Below are 23,265 nucleotides of genomic sequence, written 5' to 3' on the forward strand. Positions count from 1 at the left end.
TGGCTGCTTGTTTGGTAGGGGCTGATGCCCTGTCACCTTGCTACAGGTGCAGAATGTTACCCATTCCCTAACCTTTAAATTGTTTTGAACATTTTTGAGTGTTAAAAGCAACATTATAGTTCATGTATAGTTGAGAGGGTGGCAGGCTGCTTCCCTGTACATTTCAGTGCATGCATACAGTGTTTTTAAGCTAGTGCACTGACTAAAGGCTGCAATCCATCCCAGAGAATGGTACATTTCAAGATGTTACTCAAATGTGTATTGCACACAGGTAAACCACCACATCATGTTGTCCCCTAGTGGTTGTGCAAATATTACATTTTATTAATAAATAAATAGATCAGAAATACCAGTGAAAGCCATTTCAGTAGCCAGTTATTTTACAGTCAAATAAATCTGAGGGCTGCCTCCCAATATCAGAATATCAATCAACTGCTTAGTCTATATTCAGCACTGAATTCCTGCCAAATGTCATAGGGTAAATTAAAAGCTTTTTTTTCCTTATCTTTAGAGCTTAGCCCCAAAAACCAGGTCTGAGATGATTTTTTTTTGTCAGTTGCGTAACAGTAAAAATGGTTTAGCAGATCTAAACCCTTTCATTTAAAATAAAGCCCATGTGGGTTTGCTATACACTGACTTTCAGCCTGACCCATTCTCTAGCAATAAATGCAAAACTCAAAAAAATGCAGAACAAGAAGAGAAGAAGCAAACACAGTTTATGCAGACTGCAAATATAACTACAGTATTGCTCTCTGAACAGGGAAAGTAGAGCAAATAGGCAGGTATAAAACAGCTGGTAAGCTGCAGTGACTGGAGTATCACCCATTTATTACTTTCCTATTCAACAGCAGGTGAACTCAGACCAATGGCTGGGGTCTGAGTAACAGAGAAGATTAACTCTTGCTCTTCAGGGAGTAAAAAAATCAGGTGTCACTTTGGAGTTGACAGTAATGCCTTTGTTTTGTGTTTGCAGAGTACCTTTTGTTGTTCAGGAAGGCAGATATTCTCTGTGTGTATAGAAGTTACTGTAGTGTGCTCACTGCACTGTGTTTTTTCTCCTTAATTTAGCAGAAGCCACCAATTAAAAAAAAAGTACACTGCTGATGGAGTGTGCTGCCTGTGCTACCAAAACACACTATCAGCTGCACAATTTAGATCTGGTCTGCTGCAACAGTTTTTAGGGGTTTTCTTCTAGTTAAGCATTTGTGAACCTGACACTCCCTTTTGTGGATTTTTAGAAACAAACTTGGAAAGATCAGCCATATTTAACGGCTTGAGAACAGCACAAAACTTGGGGTTTTTTTAGCCCTCTTTCTACTGCAGCTTTTCTATCTCTAAGCTATTTTTTGTATTTATGATAACAATGCCCAGAGGAAGAACTAAAAACAATAACAGAGCAAAATCCATTGGGGAGTGTCACTTCAGCTGGGAAAACATAAGGAAGTTGATTTCAACGAGCAAGCATAATGTAGAAAAAGGTAACTCTACCATGCAGAAGTTTTGCAGCAATGACTTTCTCTTCCAACCTATCTGAGATGGAAAGGAGAGGAGACAGACACACAAGTAGAAACAGATTTCTTTTGATTAGACAAAGTCTGGTAAAACATTTACGTCTAATTAGACCTCAGAACTGCAGGGAAATCATAACATCTGTGATAACCCCAGCATTCACCGTTACTGCTGGTGGTTAGAGATCTCATCCTAGCTACAAGACACTTAATTGCCGCACTTGCTAATAACCTATTACTATGATTTTAAAATGCATATGACATCATCTGCCCTTGATGAGATAATTTTCCTATTCTGGTAGCATTTACAAGCTGTGGGCAAGATAGGGACTTGCTGTACCAGGTGCTGTGTGACACATTCTGTGACAATTATGGTCTCGAATGTTTTAATTTTTAAATTAGGACAGGCAGAGCAATGGGGCCCAGTAAAGGGAGGAGAGCAGTCATGATGAGATTGTGTGGTTGTGGCAGAAATTAGTTTATGTACAGTTCAAAGGATTTTGTTTGCAACAAGGCTGCAAAGAAGACAGGAAAGGAAAGGCATCAGGGCAGCTCATGGACGCCTGAGCACACCTTTTGCTAATGAAAACCTCTGAGGCTCTGAAGAAATGCAAAGGAGCAGTAGAGATGTGAAAAGGCCAGGGCCAGGGCACTACACCCTGAGACACATGGGAGGTAAATAATGATGGACTTTGCAGAGTGAAACACTAACTTCTCTTCAAGTTAACTAGGAAGTCAGAGGCCCCAGCTCACAGGTGGGGCAGCCTGGGATGAGGTACTGCCACAATGCAGAGTCTGCTGCTGCTGCATGTGATAAACTCACAGAGAAACAAAGCAGAGCTTTTGAGGAGTCTAGCAGCATTTCAGCAGCACTAAAGCCACTTCAGGGGCAAAAAGAGGAGATTTCTTCCTTGGCTGCCTCAGTGCTGGCACTTGCAGCTCCCTGCACTGACAGTTCCCATTCACACTGCTAAGTGGAAGTGTTCCCAGTCCCTCGAGTCTGCCTTTGGTAACACCCTTAGCACACAGTCTGGTTGATTGTTTGCAGGAATATCATAGTTTATCCTTACAAGTGGTTCCTCTTGGTATCTCAGAGATATGTATGTTTTTGACACATTCCCTTCACTGATGCACTTCTGGGCAGCAAACATAAAAGCAGAAATATCTGCTGTGCAGAAATTACATCTCCCTTATCTAGGTGTGAACCTTGGGAAGGATGGTTGGTTTTTGAAATACCCGACTAGGAGTCTTGTCCTTCACACTCTCTGCAGACTTTGGAGTTGTTCTAAACATTAACTGAACAGCAATCCCATTATACGACATTTTGCTGTTGAGTTTAAATTTCAGAAATTATTTGCTAGATCTTCTGTTTGGAACTAGAAGCACATTCTGCAGTGTTGTGGCTATTTATAGTTTGGGATGAAGCAGCACTAAAAGCATTAGAGGCAATCAGAGAAAACTGCTAGAACTGGACTCAAGGGAAACCACCTCAGGAGGTTCTTTCTGCAACAGGCAGCTGACCTGTGACTGCTCAATCAGAAGATGAGGACGCAAACTTCTGGAGGGGTCTGAGATAGACTAGATAGGCAGAGAGCTGGACTGGGCATTACCAGCCACACAAACAGGAGGGTTCTGGAAACCCTCAGAGCTGGCTGGCCATTGTAGCCGGAAGGGTACGGAGACAGCTTTAGGACACAGTAATCACATCTGCTTGTCCCGCTTTTCCCTAAATGTCGGCTTATGGCTTTTTCCATGTGTGGAGGAAGATACAGACAGCTGCTGCTGTGCATCAGTTGAGATTCTTCATCACCAGCTGAGCTCCTTCATCAGCAGTGGAGATGGGGAAGGGCCTTGAGGGGAAGCCCTCCATGTGAGGAGCGGCTGCGGTCACTTGGCCCGTTTATTATGGAGGAGACTGAGGGGTGAGCTCATAGCAGCTTACCTCTTCCTCAGGAGCGGAAACAGGCCAGGCACTGATCTGTTCTCTTCAGTGACCAGTGACAGGACCTGAGGGAATGGCCTAAAGTTGTGTCAGGGGAGGTTTTGGTCGGGTTTTGGGAAAAAGCTCTTCACCCAGACAGTGGCTGGGCACGGGAACAGGCTCCTCAGATAAGTGGTCACAGCACCGAATCTGACAGAGTTCAAAACGCGTTTGAACAATGCTCTCAGGCTCATGGTGGGATTTTTGGGTTGAGCTGTGCGGGGCCAAGAGCTGGACTCGATGATCCCTAAGGGTCCCTCTCAACACAATCCAAAATTCTTACGCTAGCACCTCGCAAGCTGTCCGAGCACTCCAGCGAAGACACATCCAGGGCGTTCCTCCTCCACTGAGTTCCCTCACCTTTCGGGAGCGAAACAAAAGCCTGAAAAGAAGAGAGCCAAGCAGCACAGCCCCGCGCCCGAGCGCAGCACGCCCGGCCGGCCGCGGGCTCCCCCTGACGCGTCCGTCGTCACTCGGCCCTGCCCCGGCGGGACGGCCCCGCCCCGGCTGAGGCGCCGCCGCCGCCCGGTGTCCGCGGGGCGGCATGAGGAGAGCCGGGGGCGGCTGCCGGGGCCGCCATGTCGCTGCTCTGCGTGCGAGGTGAGCGGGGCGGCGGTGGCGGCGGAGCGGGGGGACACGCCTGGGCAGGGTTTGGCTTTGTCCTGGGTGAAGTGGGTTTCAGCCTCCCTGGAGCGGGGACGGGCGTGCCGGTGCCTCCCCGCCCTGAGCCGCGGGCGGCCGCGGCCCGGGCCGCCACCTGCACCCCTGGGCCGGAGGTGCCGCATGGCGAGGGAGCAGGTGCGGGTCCAGGAGCGGCGGTCCCGGCCGGGAAGGTCCGGGGCCCCGGGAGGAGCCGTGGCTGACTTTGGGAGTTGGCTCGGACACGAGTTGAATTGCCCAGTGAACGGCGCGGGCAGGAAGCAGGCTGCTGTCACTCCGTACACTCGCCCTAGAGCGTGCTTTGTTATTTCGCATACATTCCTAATTACCTCCTCATGCTGCTATCGAGCCTCGTCCCCTTGCTGAACAGGTTGCAGGAAGCCGGCACTTTCTCAGCTCAGCGGATTATAGTGCTGTCTCCGGTTTCCCATTTCTTGCTGCCTAGCGCTAAAAAATAATGATAAAGAAATCCGTGGGGGAAACCATCTGCCAGGGCTCACGCCGCTGGGACGTGTCTCCCTGCACTGAACGCCGCGGTCACCGGGCGTCCCCGAGCGCAGCCGTGCCCTGCGGCTTAAAAGTGTAGTTTTAATGTTCTCAGCTCCTTTGCCAGGAATGATAAAAAAACTGGCACTGCTGGCAGTTCAGCTCTTCTTTTACACACACGGGTTTATTGATAACAGCGCCCTATCCGGCTGTTCTTCACTCTTTTGAGTCAAAAGCCCTGTGTTGGTGATGGTATAAGATGCCCAACAGAGCATCTTGAGATGTGTTCTTCTGGGGAGAGCGCTGCTTTTGGGGAGTGTTTCTGAATTAAGTTTCAGCTCTTTTATTAAACACATGTTTTGTTTAAGGGCTTAGGAGAGGTGCGCAAGTGCAAAGTTTATCTTAAATATGGTTTTTTTACACTTCTGTGTAAACTGTGAAGTGCAGACTTGTCTAGCCCATTTGGAAGGTTTTGTCAAAATTTCTTCATTGAAGATGATTCTTATTAGCCGGAGGATGCTTATGTGTGTTACAGGGTTTTTAAAATTCTTTTTGGTGGTTTATCCTCAAAATGTTTCCAGAGTGTCCTTGAAAGTAATATGGGTTTGATACCACTTGAAGCTGATTGTCTTTAAGAATGTATTTTCATGCTGTTCACGAGAAATAGTGAAAGAACATGAACTGAATGATTGAGCTGCTGAAAGTGTCTTCTGTTTTCAAGGTGTTTATTCTTGATCTGTAGAGTTTTTAGGACAAAAGCATTTCAGGAGCCTGGAATGGTGTGCTTTTGTGTTTCTTTTATTCTTTGTTTGTGTGAAGAGCTAAAGAAGAAATTTGAGGTGGCTGGTGAGTTTGTGTGAAGAGTTACTGTGAAAATTTTATCTTCCATTTCCATCTGCTGTGTGAAGACAGTAGAAGACACGAGAATTCATTTAAATAGATGATACTGAACAACTTTGTTATAAGATTGCAGAATGTAGTCAATTTACTAAACATCAAGAAACATGTTTTCTGAAATAGGCATGACTGAAAGGATGAGCTGATGAGATCTCACAAGAAGCAACTATCTAACATGATATGGAAGTATGTTGAGGTGGAGCACTGTGAAAAACAAAACAGATACCAGGAGCTGAGATAAAACAACAGAGGGAAGGAGGAAGCGGCTTTATTAATTGTTACTTTTTTTAAAAAGCCCAACAAAATGGCACTTCTCTTGATTCTTTTACCTTTCCACCGAAATGAACTAATCTTGTTGAGACAGCAGGGAGCTGTTAGTAAGAAAGTTGGAAAAGCTGTTTTTTTTTTTCTATTCAAAATGGTACACATATAAGACTACATAGTAGTGTGGGGTTGGATGATGTAGAGCTGAGACTAACAAAGACAGACAACAAAAACCCCCATGGAATAAATGTAGGTGATTGGGGACACTGTTCATAGCATCTGGATTGCAGTTTTCCATATAAAGGAAAATGTGGAAAAAGCTGTAAGTGTCAGCATCACAAGAAGCCTGCCAGTGAGAAGGATAGTGTTTTAATTTATTGATTTATTTTGCAGCCCCCTTGAATTGTGTGCATTAATAGTATTTTAATGAATCGCTAATCTAAAACAGTGCTCAGTGTTTGTGACCAAACGTGTCTGGGTGCTGCCTTTGTTCCTGAAAGACCAGCTAACATATATGTCTTCTTGATGTCAAGTGCTACATTTCTCTTAATTTCTTGGAGAACAAATAATTTTTTGTGTATGTGTTCTTTTTTCTTTTTCCCCTTTGTTTGTTTTGGTTTGTTGTTTGTTTTATTTGTTGTTGTTTTGTTATGTGGCATTTTTTGTTTGTTTCTTTGGTGTATTTTGTTTGCTTTGTTCTGTTTTTTCCAGAATCATTGAGCTGTATCTGCCATAGAAATAGGAAACACCTGACAGAAAATCTAAGCTCAGAGGAATTGTGAGTCTGGGCTTGTCTGCAGCAGTTCAGGGGATGTGTGAAATAAGCCAGTGGTAATGGGCTGTTGTAGGAGCAAATTAAGGGATTCTTTTGAAGCAGGAAAATATGCAGCGTGTGTAAGTGAAGTGAAGGAGAAAAGAAATCCTGAATATTACATGATTGAGGCTTTTAGGAGACTTCTTTGTATTTTGATTCCACTGCTTAAGTGCAAGAGAGGTTGCATACACTCCTGTTCAGAGCAGCTGTGTCTGGATTATGTCTGATAATCTTCTCTTGGCATAGTTTGCTTTATTAGTTTGCATTTAGTGTTGTATTTGTGAAAATAGTACATATTAAATAAAACTAATCCCAGGGAAGCAGTCTAGTTTTTCACATCACTCTTGCATTTTTAACTTTCTTGTAACTGTTGATTTTACCCCACATCTAAATTGGATAAAATTTATTTTCCTGATATTTCCTGTCTCCTGAGTTGGTGATGGGAATAACTGCTGTCTCAGCACAGCTTGCAGGGGTCATAGTAAAGTGGGCCCTGCTGAGGCTGGATCACTTGGTCACTGGCTCTGTTTATCACTGTCCTGACACATAGTTCATGCCCTTTCACCTGCTCACTTTTATTGCATCCTTCTTTGTCCCCAGCCCTTGCTACCTCAAGACTGATGGTTCTCTTCTAGTTTTTCTCCTCTCTGCTTCGTAGCAGCTTATGCTGTATCTTCACTGTCACTGTATTCCAAAGTGTTTGACCTGCCTGGTCCACCTGATAATTATAATGCCAGGGATGTTGGCAGTGGGTTCTTCCCTCATCCCTGTGCACAGTACCTGACTTGGTCCCATAAGGTCATGGTGCTTTCGTGTAATGTGCCTTTATCTTGGGGTCTGATATCTGTGTGAGGTTTGGCTGCCAAAGTTACATGGAAGAATGACTTGGGTGAGCTCTTGCACTCTAGAATTTCAAGTTGACTGCTCTTTCAAATGACATTGTCTGGAGGTTAGGAATGATATTTTTTTGTTTGCCTAATGTTTATCTTGTGGCTGCACTGAAGAATTAGAAGAGCTTGTGACATTTTTGTCAAAACAGCTGGAGTGTTGGAATACCACTCCGAGAATTAACTGTCCATCCCTGTGTGGCCAGAAAAATTTGCGTTCCAGTACTGAATTGAACTGTGTTGACTTCCAGGTGAAGGAGACAAAGAAGGAGAATGGAAGTGGATGTTAATAATAAAAGAAATGAAAACATGTTCAGTCTTCTGGTATACTGAGAAATACCTATACCTACAAGTGGCCAAGTGTTAGGAACTTCTCTTTAAAGGATTTTTCGCCTACCTTAGTGTAATGGCCTCAACTTACCTCAGTGTTCTCTGAAAGACTGAATGCTGTTAGGACTGTTCTGAAGTGGTTGTAGAATTGAAAAAAAAAAACATATCCACCTTTTTGTAGGTCAAAATTATGAAGAATTGAACATTAAAAGTCGTAGCAGAAATGCAAGGTTATAACATGAGGATATTAAAATAACCTAATAATTCATTTAGAATTTGCTGTGTGACTATTATGAACTGCATTTCACTAGTTGTCCTTAGTCAGGAAGTAACCAGTGTCAGTAGTGCTGGAGCACAATAAAGTGCATTAGGAATCTGGGTAATAAGGCTAAAAACAAAGTGTTCTCTACTGAAAGAACATTTTGTGTTGAGAGTTAATTTTAGGTTTATAAAGGTGTAATTGGAGAGAACTTTTTAAGATTTCTAGCTTTTTCTGTTGCTCAGTAAAACCTGCAAACCATGTCTGGCTTTTGAGCCACAGGTGATCATCTGATTTCCTATTTGAAATCCTCATCCTTTCAGCTTTGGGCACTGTTAGTGCAAACAGTGTGGAATCTACTTTTTAGGTATTTAGGGGACTATGAACTCCTTGAAATCTCCCTATATTTCTCAGTGGGATGAAGGGATGGTACAGAGGTTCTTCCTGAATTTGAAGAGTGTGTGCTTCCTTTTTGCCCTTATGGTGTACTCTGAGCTGACTCCTTCAATGTGAGATCTGCCAGGCCTAGCTTGTTAAAGTTGTTATTAGCATACTCTTTTAATATGCAATAAAGTGCTGCATTTAATCTAAATGCTGAAAGAACCTAATTTTAAACTCTTAACCATCCAAGATCTAGTTGCAGCTTACACAGCAGCAATGAAAGTCCAAGCAAATTAAACTGCTTTTTTAATCCAGGACCTTATTTCAAATACTTGACTTGAATGCATGTGAAATGCGTATGTCCGATGGCAAATCATCTTTCTATATATTTCCTTTGAATTTTTTTCCTGGATATTTTTTGTGCCTTGTGGTCAATTTTACTGGGTGTTTTGAAAAATACTTTAATTATTCCAAAAAAGCTCTTCTTGCTGCTCCTCCAAGAGATCCTGAACTTGAGGGATGTGTCTAACAACTCTTTCTCTGTTGCCTTTTTGTTCTGATAATTCCCTGTGTGGTCTTGCAAACGGATTTTGAGCTGCTCTGAAAGTCTGTAGGGTCTTCACTAATTCTGCCTCTTTCTTACGTTACAGCTTACTGGTTAATACCTGCCATTTTCTTGGTATGGAAGTGTATGTAAGCAGCTTGGTGTTCTTGCCTCTTGATTGCTAGCATGACTTCTGGAGTCACGAGTTTAAATGGTTTCTCTTTAGCACTTGGATTTGCTTTTCTTTGCTGTCTTTGCTTTCTGACAATACTTCAAAAGTTTGTTTAGTAGTGAAATTGCATTTAATATTGTTGTGTTGATCTAATCATTGTCAGAGAAATGAAATCTTCTTTACTTGTGTTGTTGGTGTGTGCTTTTCTGTGCCTGCTTTAGCCATGTTTACCAAGAGCTTTGTTGAAGTGTTGTTTTGCTTGTAAACTGTCACCAGTAAAATTTGGCAGATGCTTTCTGTAACATGGATTCCTATTCCACAGGTATATCCTGGGGGGGGTTATATCAGCTCTGTTTGCATTTAGAAAGATTTCAGATGGATTGTCTTTTCTCTTAGGCCCTCCTTATACCTGGCTAGGCTGCTGTGCATAATTCTTTTATGCTTTTATTATTTGCCTTTTGACTGGCCTCTGTGTCCTGCTTGGTTTTGTGTAAGTGATAAAAGCCCAGTTGAGAAAGAGTGAAATATGGCAGGCTTTGGGATGGGAAACACCACTGATCATGGCCAGCCTCTCAAGTGACTCTCTATTACTGTTTCACTGGATACTCACCCATACTATGTTGTTTTTCACTTTATTGAGACACTGTTCTACCCTAAGTGAGTTGGGTGTCTCAGAAAATTCCATGTGTGTACAGCTTGATTCAGTCTTTACAAGTTGGTGCTGAATAGCAGGCATCTTTTTTTTTTTTTTACCAGAACTTTAACTCCTTAGACATTTCAGACATTTGTCTGGAGTGCTTGGTGATCTGTAGGTACCTGACCACCTACAGGTGTGCTCTGAGTGTCACCTTGGGTGTCATACTCTGCTCTTCTTGGAGCCTCTTTTCTGATCTCTCTGGATGCATTTAAAACAAAGGTCACTGGGCTACAGACTACTTCAATTACATGCAAGTTGCAGTTTTTTAGACCTTCTGATTTTTATTACTTGTGCATCGAATATTTAATATTATCTTCACTTGCCATGGGCCGGAAAGTACCTGATCTCACAAGTGCTTGCTTCTTCCTGGGCATGTGGCAGATGTTTATGGGATGCTTAATGCTGTTTCACCATCAGCAGTTAAATCAGCTGATGAGTTGGGAGGGCAGTACCCTTGTTGGTGTTTTGTCTCTATTCAGATTTTTTGTTAAGGCTCTTGCTTTTCTGTGCATTTAACTTCCTAAATCTTGGGCCATACAACCTGTGTCAATAGTTTCTTTCTTATATTTTACCATGGCCTGATAGCTCTTTGAAGTGGAGTGGAATTCAGCTGTCCTTCTTGCTTGAGGAGTAGTGGCTTTTTGGTCCCCTGGAAAACATCTAATAAATGATTCCTGAATCTGATTATGATGGTTTTGGTTCATATTTTTTCTTCTTAGTCATTTGGTAGTAATTAGTCTCAACATTATGAAATTAACTCTCTCTGAAATGTCCCTCATGTATTGCAGGGATTGTTTTTGGACATCCCATGTTCTATTTCATTTGATCACAGCCACTGCAGGTAACTATTAAATAATTGCTTTGTGGAAAAAAAGGGGAGTGATGATCCAAAACAGTTGTTCTGCCTGTTTAACAGTTGTTGAGTTGGAATGCTATTTGCAAGTTTTGATAGAACTGAAGTAGTACTGGCAGGCATATGAGCTCTTCAGCATTTCTCTGTTTAACTGTCTTTATATGAGTACTGCTGTCTTCTGTGATGAGCAGATTTCAGCTAAATATATTATGAAATACATTATGTGCATCTATATGTCTGTTTCAGCTGAGAAGAAAGCTTCAAGTCTAATGCAGATTAAAAAAAAACCTCTGAGAAATCTCTGGTTGATAGTTTCATTAAAAGATGCAAATGTGATTTACTTGGTGCATCATAAACATCTAACACATCTCTAACACATTAGTGACATTTAACTCCTTCACCAGGCTTTCAAAACAGATTTCTTACTGTCCTTTTAAGTTATTTTCCCCAGTATAAACTTTGAATAATTGAATAATTACACTTAAAAAACCCAAAATGTTGAGTAGCTACAGATCTTAGCAGCCTTTCCCTCCTTGGGTAGCGTGGGGTGCAAGAGACCAGCTGTGGCTAGAGGATGAAGTTAGATGATAAATCCTCAGCTGAGGAATTTTTTTGACTGGTGCTGGTTGAACTTACTAAGCACCATATTATGGCTTGGGTTCATGTCCTGCTGTTGTGGAAAGTAGCAAGGAATCGGAGCACAGCACTGGCAGGAATGCTGCCTCTCTGATAACTGCATGTGGGCATCCTAAAAATTAAAGGGAATGCTGCCAGCTAATGGTTGTGACTTTGTTGATGTTTCCTCTGCCATGTTGCTCCTGAGTGCATGTTCATCCTTTTGTCAGATGAGCTGGCGTGGGCTTTGGACAGACCTGTGTGGGAGGTGGGTCCGTGTGCTCAGCATGGAATCATTTGCTGAGAGAGGTTCAGCTCATGGAAACCCAGTGTTGAGAGAAAATTGAGGCAGTGTCAGGTATGGGTAAATGTTGCCTGCTTAGTTTACAGGATTTAATTTTTCTGGCCACACTTAAATTTGTAAAAAATCTTAAAATTCCTGGGCAGGATGCATGTAGGGGTAGGAACTATGTTAAAGGAATTAAAAATCCTGATTTTGTTCCCTTTTGGATTGCCTGTGTCTGGGGAGTTGGAGCATTAAAAAACAGAAAGAAAATTTGTTGTTTCAACAGCTTTGTGCTGACCTCAGTTTCTTGATGCTCTTCCTTGCAGTTGAACATACTGTATAAATGGAAAGTGAATTGGACTGGGATGTCTTCTCTGATGAAGGATAAGAGGAGGTGTCTTGTTCAGGATAATCTCTAGCCTAAATCTGTTGGCGAGTTTGAAAAGAAATTTGGCTTCAAGCCTTGACCGTGTCCCTTTAAGGAATACTGGTTTTAACCTTATTACTTAAAGCCCTTGTGACTTAACTCGCTTAAATCTTTACAACCTAAATGCTCTGCTAAACAGACTACAATATTTCCACCATAGAGACCTAATTATTAGGTATAAAATAACTGCAGAATTATGCTTCTAAGTATTGGCACACTTCTATTTTCTCTGCTCAGGCCAATGTAGTAATACTCAGCCTAAAAAACATCATTAAAAAAACCCCAACATGCTTTGTCTGTTCACTTTTGGGTTGCTGCTCTGTTCAGGCAAAATCTGCACCATATAACCAACCTGCTGTTGTCTTTGTTGGCATCTGCTGAAAGGATTTTGGATCTGGAGCTAAATGTGGTGGCCCATGAAAGCCTTCACTTTTCTGAGCTGTTGTGGCAGCACAATGCTGCAGTCCATGTGCCAAGGATTCAGGCATGCTTGGATAAGGCAAAGGGAGCTGTGAAGGAACTGCATCACCTGGAACATATAGGATATTGTAGGGCTTTTGTCCGGTGTCATTACCAAACTCCATTTTCCCCAATCCTTAAGTACTGGAACGGCAAGGAGTACAACTTCAGTAATAGTGTCTCCAGTCTAAGGAAAGGCACACTAGCTTCTGTTGTTCTAATGCTAAAGTTGGTAAACCACTTCAGCATAAAAACCAGAAATTCGTCACATATGATAGTCATCATAAAGCTGATGAATATGTAAATACTGAATTTCTAGATAGAAACCTATTAGAGACATTTTCCTTCCTAAAAGACTTGTATAAACTTCAGAACAGGTTTTCAGAAAATGTCCAGGGACTTCAGATTTTCAGTACCTGTGGTTATTTGCTTGTAGTTATCACATACTCTTCTGTTCCAACAACCTCAGTCCTTTGCAAACAAAGTCCTTGTGGAGTGTTATAGCTGCAATTACACATTGGAGAGCTACGAATCCTTGTTGTGCAAATCTTCAGTAATTATTTCTGCCTATAGGGCCAGGAGTACCAGACACACGGTGCCAGGGCAGTTTGTCAGCTTTGTGTGAAGAAGGAATTCGGCTGCTCAGTAAACTATTACACACTTTGTAGAAAATTGTTGTTCCCCATTTGTTCCCCTTCCAAATTTCATGTGTTACTCTTCATTGCAAGATTTCTTTAAAGGCAATCAGGTGGTATTCTTCAGGAGATTGTTTGGCCTCTTTGTGCATGGGGCTTGGCTTTGAGAGTCAGAGAGGTCATAAATTACTAGAAAGTTGAGCTAGCCTTTGTTTTTGGATTTGGGATTTCTGACCTTTCCAAAATCATAATGCCATTTCATAGATTAATGAAGTCATGGTTTTAAATGAAACTGTCAGTGTTTTATGGTTCAGACATCCCCCAATCTTGAGCTCCTGATCTGAACCTTATCTAAACTTGTAGTGTGTGACTTGAATTTGGCATGCAACGTGGATATGGATTGGTAGGAAGGAAAAAATGGACATGAAACAGTAGTTTTATTTCAGCCTTTCCCGCCTGGTGTAACTTGCTGCATGTGCAGAATTTTATTAGATTTTGACCTGTCAAATTGAGTAAGTGGAGTCTGTGTATGCTCCATTTTAGTAGGAGATTTTTTGAGGAGATTAACTGCTTAGAAACTCCATAGTTATAAGGCCAGAATGGCTTGTTGTAATCATCTAGTATGACCCTCTGTAATACATAGTAGTTTTTAAATGTAACTTAGAGTCTTAACAGAAAAAGATCAGATTCTGAACTAAAATTGATGAAGGATTTTCTATGGTTCTTGGTAGCTTTATGTTGATATGTGATGAATTTCTGCTTTCTATGCTGTAGTGGTTTACTAGCTTCAGCATCAGAAGAACAGAATCTGGTGTGCCTTTCCTTAGGTTGGAGAAGCTATTGTGAAAGTTGTATTCCTTGCCCTTCCAGTACTTAAGGATTGGAAAAAATGGATTTTGGTAACGTCTATCACTTGACTAGAGGCAAGTAGATGTTATGTTATGAGTAATCTGACGATAATGACGGGTGTTTACATATTTTTCCATGGTTAAAAAAAGATCAAGACCTGCCATGCCCTAATAGGTCTCCGTGTTAAATCAGTGTATTGTTACACTTTTGCTTGGTGGGAGGGGTGTGGTGTACCAGAGCTCTAGCAACAGACCTTTTACTTCTGTTGTAAACTTGAGTTTGAAGTTACTGTTCTGTATAAACCTGACACTTTAGTCAGAGATGTAGAAATGTGCTCAGGCTGTATTGGAGGAGAGTAGCATGTGACAGAAGTTTGAATATATATGAGTTAACCCTATGCACTCCTCCTGGGGGCCTGGATTGTATATTTCTTTTTCCTCATAGAGTGTTGTGGAAGAGCTAGTACTATGAAATTGGGGTTACTGGATCCCTGATAAGTGCTACAGTTTTATGAAGTAAATAATATAAGTAAAACATTTGAATTAGTAGTGTTGAGTTAGTTTTCCTAGAGGGTGCAAGGACATTTGTGTTATAAAGCAGGATGGGAAGTTTGTGGCTAAAGTGGTGGGAAGGGGGCTGTTAGTTTAGGACTCAGAACCAGCCCCCAAAAGGTTAGAAGGAGTCACGAGCAGTGGGGGTTGTGAGAGGAACAGAGGTGTTGGAAGGGCTTTCCTACTCTAGAAAGAGAGGAATAGAGGTGACTGGGAAAATTCCACTGTGGTTTGGTGATGCAAAATTGTAAAGCAGCATTAGTGTGGATAAAAGAGAACCAGCTGGGCTGAAATTGCTTTGGGAAGAGCTGATAAGAGATTTTGCTGGGATAGCACAAGAGATCTAATGCACGTAGTCCAGGATTTAAATGTGGGTAAAAATTTCGTAACGTGGTTAAAGCAAAGTATTTCTGGGTGTTCTCACTGTGAAAACCTGACTCCCCACACCAGAGAATATCTCCTGTTGGTCCTTCCTGGGGTACAGGGAGCTGTGTTATCTGACAGTTTTACCATCATACAGTGACTACAGCCATAAAACTGGTGGAGTGAACTGTAGATGTGCCTTTGAGAGGCACATAATATGCTTCAGGGAAATTGGACATGGAAGTGAACTTGGTTTGAATGATCACAACTGAAGCTAAGTTAAGGTAAACAGATGAATATGTAGGTTAGCAATTGTCAGGCCTTCAGGAAAGCTGAAGAAGCTTTTTGGTGAAGTGAGGAGGTTGGATACAGAGGAGGGCAGGAAATTCAGGGAAGCTACTGGGGTAAATATTAGCATCTCAAATAACAGAAAAGGCTCCACCTAGGAAATTACCCCAGAGCTGATGATTCACCTGTTCATTACGTCAGGATATGCTAAGCAAACAGAGAACCTCTGAGAGGTGTGGGCAAAAAAACAGTTCATAGAGGAAGGTGTATGTTGAGGATCAGAAAGTCCAAGGCTAAGGCAGGGGCTTCCACCTCAGCAGACAAGGTGGCATCTTGCAAGTGGTAATAAAAGAGGTAGCAGAAGGTGCTTTGGTCACATGAAAAGGGAAACAGCCAGCCTCCACAGGGGAAGGAATCAGACCTCTGTGCATGGGGCCAGGGAAGTGTAAAAGATGGGTTGCGTATGGTCCCTGGACTGTAGGAATTGTTTCTTATGAAACTGAAAATGATGGACAAGCGTGGGAGAAAAAATTTTAATATCCTGCATTTGAGTCTGGTGGTCTGTATCCCAGAGTGCTGAAACATGCAACACTTTGAATCTGAATTCTGCCAGCAGAAGTTTAACTGTGGCTGCAAACAAGCAGTGACATCGCCTAACTGGAGAGAAATAGATGTGGTTTCTGTGGATAGGCGGGAAGATAAAGGAGATGAGTGATAAATGTGCGTAAATATGCATCTTGCCTTCAAAAGCAGACGAGTCTGTAACAACATGGAAAGTTGAAAGTAAGCTGTTAGGAGAGAATAATAAATTTTTTTTAGACAGGTGGAAACGATGTGGAAGGGTATCATATGAAATGTGACCCAGGTTTGCAAGAGGAAGATTGTTCTGGGCTAGCTTCTTGTTTCTACATGAAAACATGCAGCTATTTGTATTTCTGTAATATCTCACAAATCCCATAGCAGACTTATTTTTAAAGAAATTCGGAATTGGCAAAAGATGTGTAAATAGTATAAGGAGCTGACTGTAGCAGAAGCAGCAATGTTACTAAGACTAGTGGGAGAAGCAGATAGATGTCTTCCACTTGTGTCATGGCAAGAAAGAATACAAATGTGTGTGTCAAAGCTGTTCTTAAGAGAAGTCCTAATTATATAGTAAATTTTGGAGCAAATAAATATAATGCAGGAAGGACTCAGTGACCCCTGAGAAGAGTGAGAATGAAAATAGTTGATGTTCTGTACAAAAACTATACACTTACAGGCAAATGACAAGCATTGCTGAGAAATGTGAAACTTACTGAAAGGAGAGATGTTGGGCAGTCTTTGTGTCACTGCACCATGCTTGTAAACAGAAGCTGATGGGATCTGTGACTTGTGTTCATTAAAAACATCAGGAAATTAAACATGGAGTGAGGAAAAACATGGAGAGGGCGAATAGTGTTGACATAAGATACAGAAGGTATACACATGCCATTAATTAAAGTGTTGGGTGGAAAGTAGGAATGATTTTGAATGGTGTAAGTGGTCCAGGTGTTGGGAGAAGCAGCATTAGAGTTGGACCTTTCCAGTCTTGTGATCCTCGCTGCACTAACTTGTGCAGTGAGTTACTGTTCTGACAACTAATTGCTGTATATGCTGACAAACTGTATATTAAGGTAAAATTTTGATGTAGCATCTTCATTATTTATAAATGTTAATAATAAGGAAAAGATCCTACATGTGAAGGAACCTGCTTATACTCAATTGTCACCTACGGCTGTTTATTTTGGTTAAGGGTTTTGATTCTTATTTAACCTGGTATATTTTCACCTTATTGTTTATGGAGGTCCAAATGCAAGCAAGTAGCATGACTTTCAGGAGAACAGTCTTGAGCACACTCCTTGTCAATAGTAAGACCTTCTTATGATTCAGTTCTTTGTATACATGCTGTTTTGAAACAGTATTTTGAAAAGTATGGGCAGGTGAATGCTAATGTGTTTGTGAGGTGCGCTTCTTTTAGATGGCAATCTATCTGACTGTCCTGTTTCTGCAATTTGCGGGTGTCCTCCAGGAATCAGTATTGTCTGAGCAGTTTGTGAATGTGAAGATTAAAATCAGACTGCCAGAGGTATAGTTTGCCAACAGTGTTTGTTTTTTTTATTAGGTTTCCTGTTCTTGCCTGGAATCTCATTCAGTTACACCATAACTCATACTCTAACAAGTTCTTCTACTCTTTCTTAATTGTTACAGTCAAAGTTATTTGTCTCCTAGATACTAATATTTTCTCTGGCTTGTGAAGCCAAACAGGTAAATATTAAGTAATATAATAATAAGATTTTGTTAATATTTTACTTAAAAATATTTTTCATGCTAGACCAATCTTCCTTCATTATTCACTGTGGAAAACACAGGTGCTGTTTTTCCTGAAAGCTTATAATTAACTCTTGCGTGCTGGGATGTTTTTACTTAAAAAATATATATATTAGAATTTACTGAATCCACCACTAAAGTGCTGTTGCTTTATTTTTGAGTTTTTCTTTTGGTGAATATGCTGTTCCAGTGAAGTTGATATTTGTTAGCACCATTTTTTAATCTCGGTGCCTTTCAGGACAAGCTTGTGCCCAGTCCTGCTTCACAAGTAGCTGTGTTCCAGTTGGCTGAGTTCTTGCAATCCTGTAACTTAAATCGAAACTACCAGAAAATAGACCAAGGCTGTGATTAGATGGCAATCACTACTGGTTGTAGTTAGTCAGCAACTCTTTTTCCAGGGTGCATCTTGTTTACACTAAGTCTGAACAGGGAGTGCAGAAGCCTGAGTCACCGGGGAGACTGTTGAGGTGACTTTTGTTGACAGGTGAAAAGCACACGCCAAAGGACAAGCGCACAAGTGGGTTTGTTCTGTCATTTCTGCTCTTTCCTCTCTGGTACCCCAGTACCTGTGTCTTCTAGCAGCTGGTACCTTGGCTGTGGCCAGGTTGTGTGATTTGACCTAATAACTCTGGCAAGATTCTAGTAATTTAAGTGGCCTTTACCTCTGTGTACAATGTCTGAGCAGAAGCTGCATGTGCTCTCTGTCTTGGAAGAAGTGATTCTGCAGAGAGGTGTATATTTTTTCAAAATAAATACATCTACCCACCCTCCTCAAACCTGAAGAAACCAATTTCTCCATTCATCTGATTTCTGAATTACTATTAAAGGTTTTTCATTATGTTTGGAGTTTTAAAAATTTTTTTTGGTTGCTCTTTGATTTTTTCCCCCCACTGACACTTTTATTGTAAACTAGTTGAGCTGTTGCTTTGTCATCAAAGGCAGTTTACCAGCTCAGACTGGCTCCTAGCAGGCTTGATACATTATCAGTCTATCTCTTTTCCTGCCTTCTGCTCCAAGGATATGGTTTTCATTATGCATATTTCCTTAGTGTTTGGCAGCTGGAGGCATATGTGAGTTGCAGTCTGTTTTGTGTAAAATTTAGTAGTGTGGGTTTTGTTCCCTTAATCAATTAAGGCATTTCCAGTAACTTAAAATAATATATTTCTACCACTAACTTAAAATAATGTACTTCTGAACCTTGCAGAATTTGAAAGAAGGGGACATTATGCCACTGAAAATTGGAAGCTTCCTTTACTACTCTGTCCAATAGTGCATATCTTATACATTTAAAAATTCTGTAAGATTTGGTTGTTGTTTATTTTTTTCCATGATAAAGCACAGATTCAGGGGTAGGATGCTGTCTTTTTTCATCATAAACCAGCTAAATTTCAGGAGAAATCAGTAACCTGTAGGGAACCCCTTAAGGCAAAGTACCAAAGCACAATCTAACAGAATGCATCTTCTGTGAGAGTCAGACACAAAATAACTCGCTCTAGTGCACTGCACCCAAGCTGTTTTTTTGACTAATAATATTAAGGCTGCAGGAGAATATTGGAGAGGCGTGGCAGCTTGGATTACTGCTTAGTTCACCTCTTGGTTGGGGAACCAGGTCGCCTGACAGAGCTGTCTGTGTTGCCAGCGTCAGGAGGATTAACCTTTTATAATCTCTGTGATTTGAATAAGAGATTTTGTTCCTGTCCTCACTGCTCAGTTCAAAGCAGCTGCTGAGCAGAAACTTCAGTGGATCTTCAGAAGTGTGTCTGTGTTGGTCAACTCAAAAAGGAAGAAATTTATGTTGCAGGGATTTCTCCTAGCTGTGCTTTTTAACAACTGATTTAAATGTTCGTAGGGTAAATGTATATGGGTGGATTTAGCTCTGGAATCAGGGAAGTTGGCTAAGTCCTCAGTTTCCTTTTTGTTTGCAAGGTGTTCTGTTACACAAATAGTATCAAATCTATTTCTCCATCACCATGCTCTGCTTCCCCAGCCCCTTGGGGAGCAAACTTTGGACAAAAGCAGTCTTGTAAGCACATAATAACAAAACTTCAGTTTGTGTTTGTTTTCCTACTTCTCAAGGAAAGTATAACTGATCCAGACCAATCAGTTGGAGGTGATGCTCACCTGCCTGTGCTAGGTCACGCCAAAACCAGGAGGGATTACTCAGTCAGCTGAGGTGTATGTGTTTGCCCTTGAGGACTGGTGGTGGTAGTAATAAGGTACTTAGCTCTCCGCTTAGAGCCCCACAAAATTGGAAAGATTTTATTTTGTGTATTGTGGCTGGGGAAGAAGCTCTTCAGTTTTAAAAAAGCCAGACTCTGTTTGCTGTGTCAAACAGGTAGCAAAGCATCTTGCATCTTTGATAGTCCCTTTCTTCTTGACACAGAGCAATATGGGTTTGCTTGTGTTGTCAACTTTAAAACACTCGATTCTGCTGTCAAGTGACAACAAATATGTATAGCAAAAAAGCTAAACTATGAAATAAGGTGTCTGAAGCATGTATTCCCTCTTGCTTTTGAAGAAATACTAAAGTGGAATTCACTTGTAATTGCTGACACCCTTAATTGTTGATTATGTAGGTGATAGAGGAGGTTTGGTGGTAGAACAGACTCTATGAAACTACTTTCAAAAATGTCACCTGGGTCCTAAGCCTAGGGGCATATTAATTTGTAGGCTAGGTATTGCTGTATCATCATGTTGTGCTCTTTTCTGGGAATTGTCTAGATGTTTGTATGGATGAGATACAGGCTAAGGGTGTTGTTTTGCAGCCCTCACTCTCTCGGTGTGGTTTCTCTTAATACAAACTCCTGCTGAAGCTGGAGAAGGAGCCCCTTGGTGTGCAGGGCAGAAGACATCTGGTTTGGGACCCAAGTGCAAGATATCATTGATGTCAGTGTGGTTTTTGGAAGCTCTAGCATCTAATTTGAGCAATGAGACTGTCAGACTCATTGAAGCAACCAATGTTTTGGGGGCAATGAATTACAAATCTGACTGGTATTGTCATGGGGCTGGTAGGGGGAGACGCGGTGACCGGAAGGCAAACATCTGTGAGACAGGACAAAGGGTCTTTGTGGCACCTTGCCTGTGAATATTCTTGTGTTACCTGCTTGTGGTACTTTGTGGAGAAATAGGACTGACACTTCAGAGTCTTTTCTCAGTGAAGAAAACCATCTGAAGGTAGTTTGAATGGTCCGCTGTGTTTCGGAGTTTGGGTCTTTGGCTCAGGCAAGTGGCTGTTGAGGTGACAGCTAGGAGCAAAGTGGAATTTCAGGTACACTTTAACGTCTCTATGGGAAGGTTATGAAGGAGCAAAGCACAATTCTGAATAAGCATCTGAGGATGCTGACTCTTGCCTTGCTAGAATTGACTTGTCAGTTTGCACTGAGATCGTGATTGATGCTAGATAAGTCGAAAAGGTGAGTAATGAGGTAGAGCAGTGTGCAGGCTGGAGGTACCTTGTACTCCAGCACTGTGGGGCTCTTGAGAGCTGGAGCAAGCATTTTGTGCACAGCCTTTAAGGACAATAGATGCTTTGTGTAGAGGAAAGATTTTTGTCTGGGCACTGGGAGGCTGTCATTTCAGCAGGTCCCAAAGCAGACAGAATATGGCTTATGATTCTTGATCATTGTTGTAATTACCTGAAAGATGACGAACTCAGGGGGTTCGTCTGTTTCATGCTAGCCAGAGAGGTGTCCTGAGACTACACGCCTGCCAGCTGAACTGAGGGTCCATGCAAGCAGGAGAAAGGGGGTTAGATACACTCAGAGCTTGGAAGAGCATCTGCAATAATGGGAATTTTGGAAGAGTATTCTGGTGTTGGGAATTCCACTCCTCAAATGCCACCTCGTCTCTCTCTCCTGCTCAGCGTTTCACCACACAAGCTGCCTGGACATAAAAGCTTCTGCACTTTTTCTGGTTCCAAGTGTATTTAATGTAAAAACTGGAAAATATTTAATGGGCTGTTGACACTCTGCATTCACTGGCAGTGCAGATCTGTTTCAGGAGGTTTAAAAGTTCAAGACCTTCATGTTCCTAGTTTTTTTATTGCTTCCAGCATCTTATTCTAGCTTTCTTGGCTGTACGGTTCATGAATGCACTTTTTTTTCCCCCTCCTGGACAGAAAAAACAATAATGTCCTGCTTATTTCAGCTGCTCTTTATCTGAAATCAATTGAATGCTTCCTACTGCCTTTCAGGAAGCTTTTCTGGGATCAGCTGTAAGTAAACTTCTTGCAGCTTCTACTGCAAAGCAGAAGTTCCACTAAGTGCTAATGTTTAATGTGATAAAGATTTGAGCTGTGGTTTACCAAATAGCTTATCAATGTTTTAAGCATTTTATTGTTACGATCTCCTGAGGCTTTTTTGGATAAAATGATCTGCATGTTTTAAAATGCTGGATTTCTTCTGCAGTCCTGAATTGTCATGATGTATTGTAATCTTTTGGCAGTGTAGATCGTGTTTTGTGCTAGCTTTTTAGCAAAATCAACATATTTACGTAAAAGTTCAGAGATTATGGTACTTCTGGGTTTTGGGACCTGTTATTTTGTTAATCTCCTCCCTCCCTTCCTCTCTGTGAACCCTGTCCTAGTTGCTGTACTTCAAATATTGTTTTCAAACCAACAAATAACAGCCTGACCTTGCATACTGATACTACTTTCCTGAGAAATGCTGGTGTAAGAATTTGGGAGAGCAGTCTGATGTCTGTGTCAAGGAAGGAATCAGTTGCAGACCTCTTTAGTTTTCCTTTTGCATTTAGTCCTCTGTCACAGTTGCCTTCTACAAGTTGCATACATAGTTAGAGTTCCACTTTTCCTGTTCTGGAGTTCCCTAGTAAAATTGTTGGTTTGAGATATGTTTCATTTTTCTGTTCAAAACTGTTCACAACTGCAATCCCCATATCTCCTGCAGCATTATTGTATTTTTTTTTTTAATTTCAGTAGTATTTTCTTCACCTGTGAATTTGCGTTGGTGAAATTGTTCAAGGAGTATTTCAGGCAGGTGAGTTCTTGAGGTATGCAACAAACAAGAATATTTATGAAACCCTTCAGTTCAGGAAGTTGGAAACCTGTGCGATTTTAAGTCAGTATGTCAAATCAGATCTGGTAACAGATTAACCTGTAAACAAGACCCAGATGTGTCTCTTAACTGTCTAAATCTATTTTGTCATTGAAAGTGTTTAGAAGTCTACTTGCATTAACTGCCTAGTACATTAAACCAGAATAGAAAGTAAATTGTTACCCCTTCTGTTGCATGAAATACCTTTTAGAGAAGTAGAACCTTTTAAAAGAAGGCTTCTTTGGCTGATGAGGACTGACTTCTATTATAAAATAACCCTCACAGCTGAGCAGCTCTTGCCAGAAGATTTGCAGAGTTTATCTACTCCTCCAGGTATACTGTGAGAATGTGGGGAATATGTGCAAATGGCAGAAAGGGTTTCCTATACGGTTTTTAAATTTGTTCTGTTCACATTATATAGTAATTTTGGTAGGGATGGAAGAAGTGGAATGCTATGAGGCTATGATGCAAGCTGAGCTGTGCTGTACACATTGACAAAGTTTTATGCAAAAGCTGAGCTGAAAAGTGACAATATTTGCCAGAGGTATGAAATTACATGCTTCATTGAGGGAATCAGGTGGTTGAGCAAAATATATGTAAGTATCTTTCATTTTATAACTGGATCAGCACAGTGTATTAACTGTGGGCTTGCTCAGGTTTGT

General features: G+C 41.3%; 1 protein-coding gene across 5 annotated transcripts in view; it reads left to right on the top strand.

Moving 5' to 3' along the window:
* Positions 1 to 3,828: 3,828 nt before the first annotated feature.
* Positions 3,829 to 23,265, top strand: part of UNC13B (unc-13 homolog B) — a 206,993-nt gene continuing 187,556 nt past the window's right edge. For 2 of the 5 annotated variants that reach the window (XM_074533534.1, XM_074533533.1), the window contains exon 1: positions 3,831 to 4,089. In XM_074533534.1, coding sequence (XP_074389635.1) covers positions 4,068 to 4,089 — 22 coding nt within the window. In that variant the 5' untranslated portion in view covers positions 3,831 to 4,067. Of the gene's footprint in view, positions 4,090 to 23,265 lie in introns of all 5 variants that reach the window. The other 3 variants (XM_074533532.1, XM_074533535.1, XM_014270368.3) reach the window with 3 other exon arrangements.

The sequence above is a fragment of the Zonotrichia albicollis genome, chromosome Z (genome assembly GCF_047830755.1).
Source record: "Zonotrichia albicollis isolate bZonAlb1 chromosome Z, bZonAlb1.hap1, whole genome shotgun sequence".
Classification (NCBI taxonomy): Eukaryota; Metazoa; Chordata; class Aves; order Passeriformes; family Passerellidae; genus Zonotrichia; species Zonotrichia albicollis.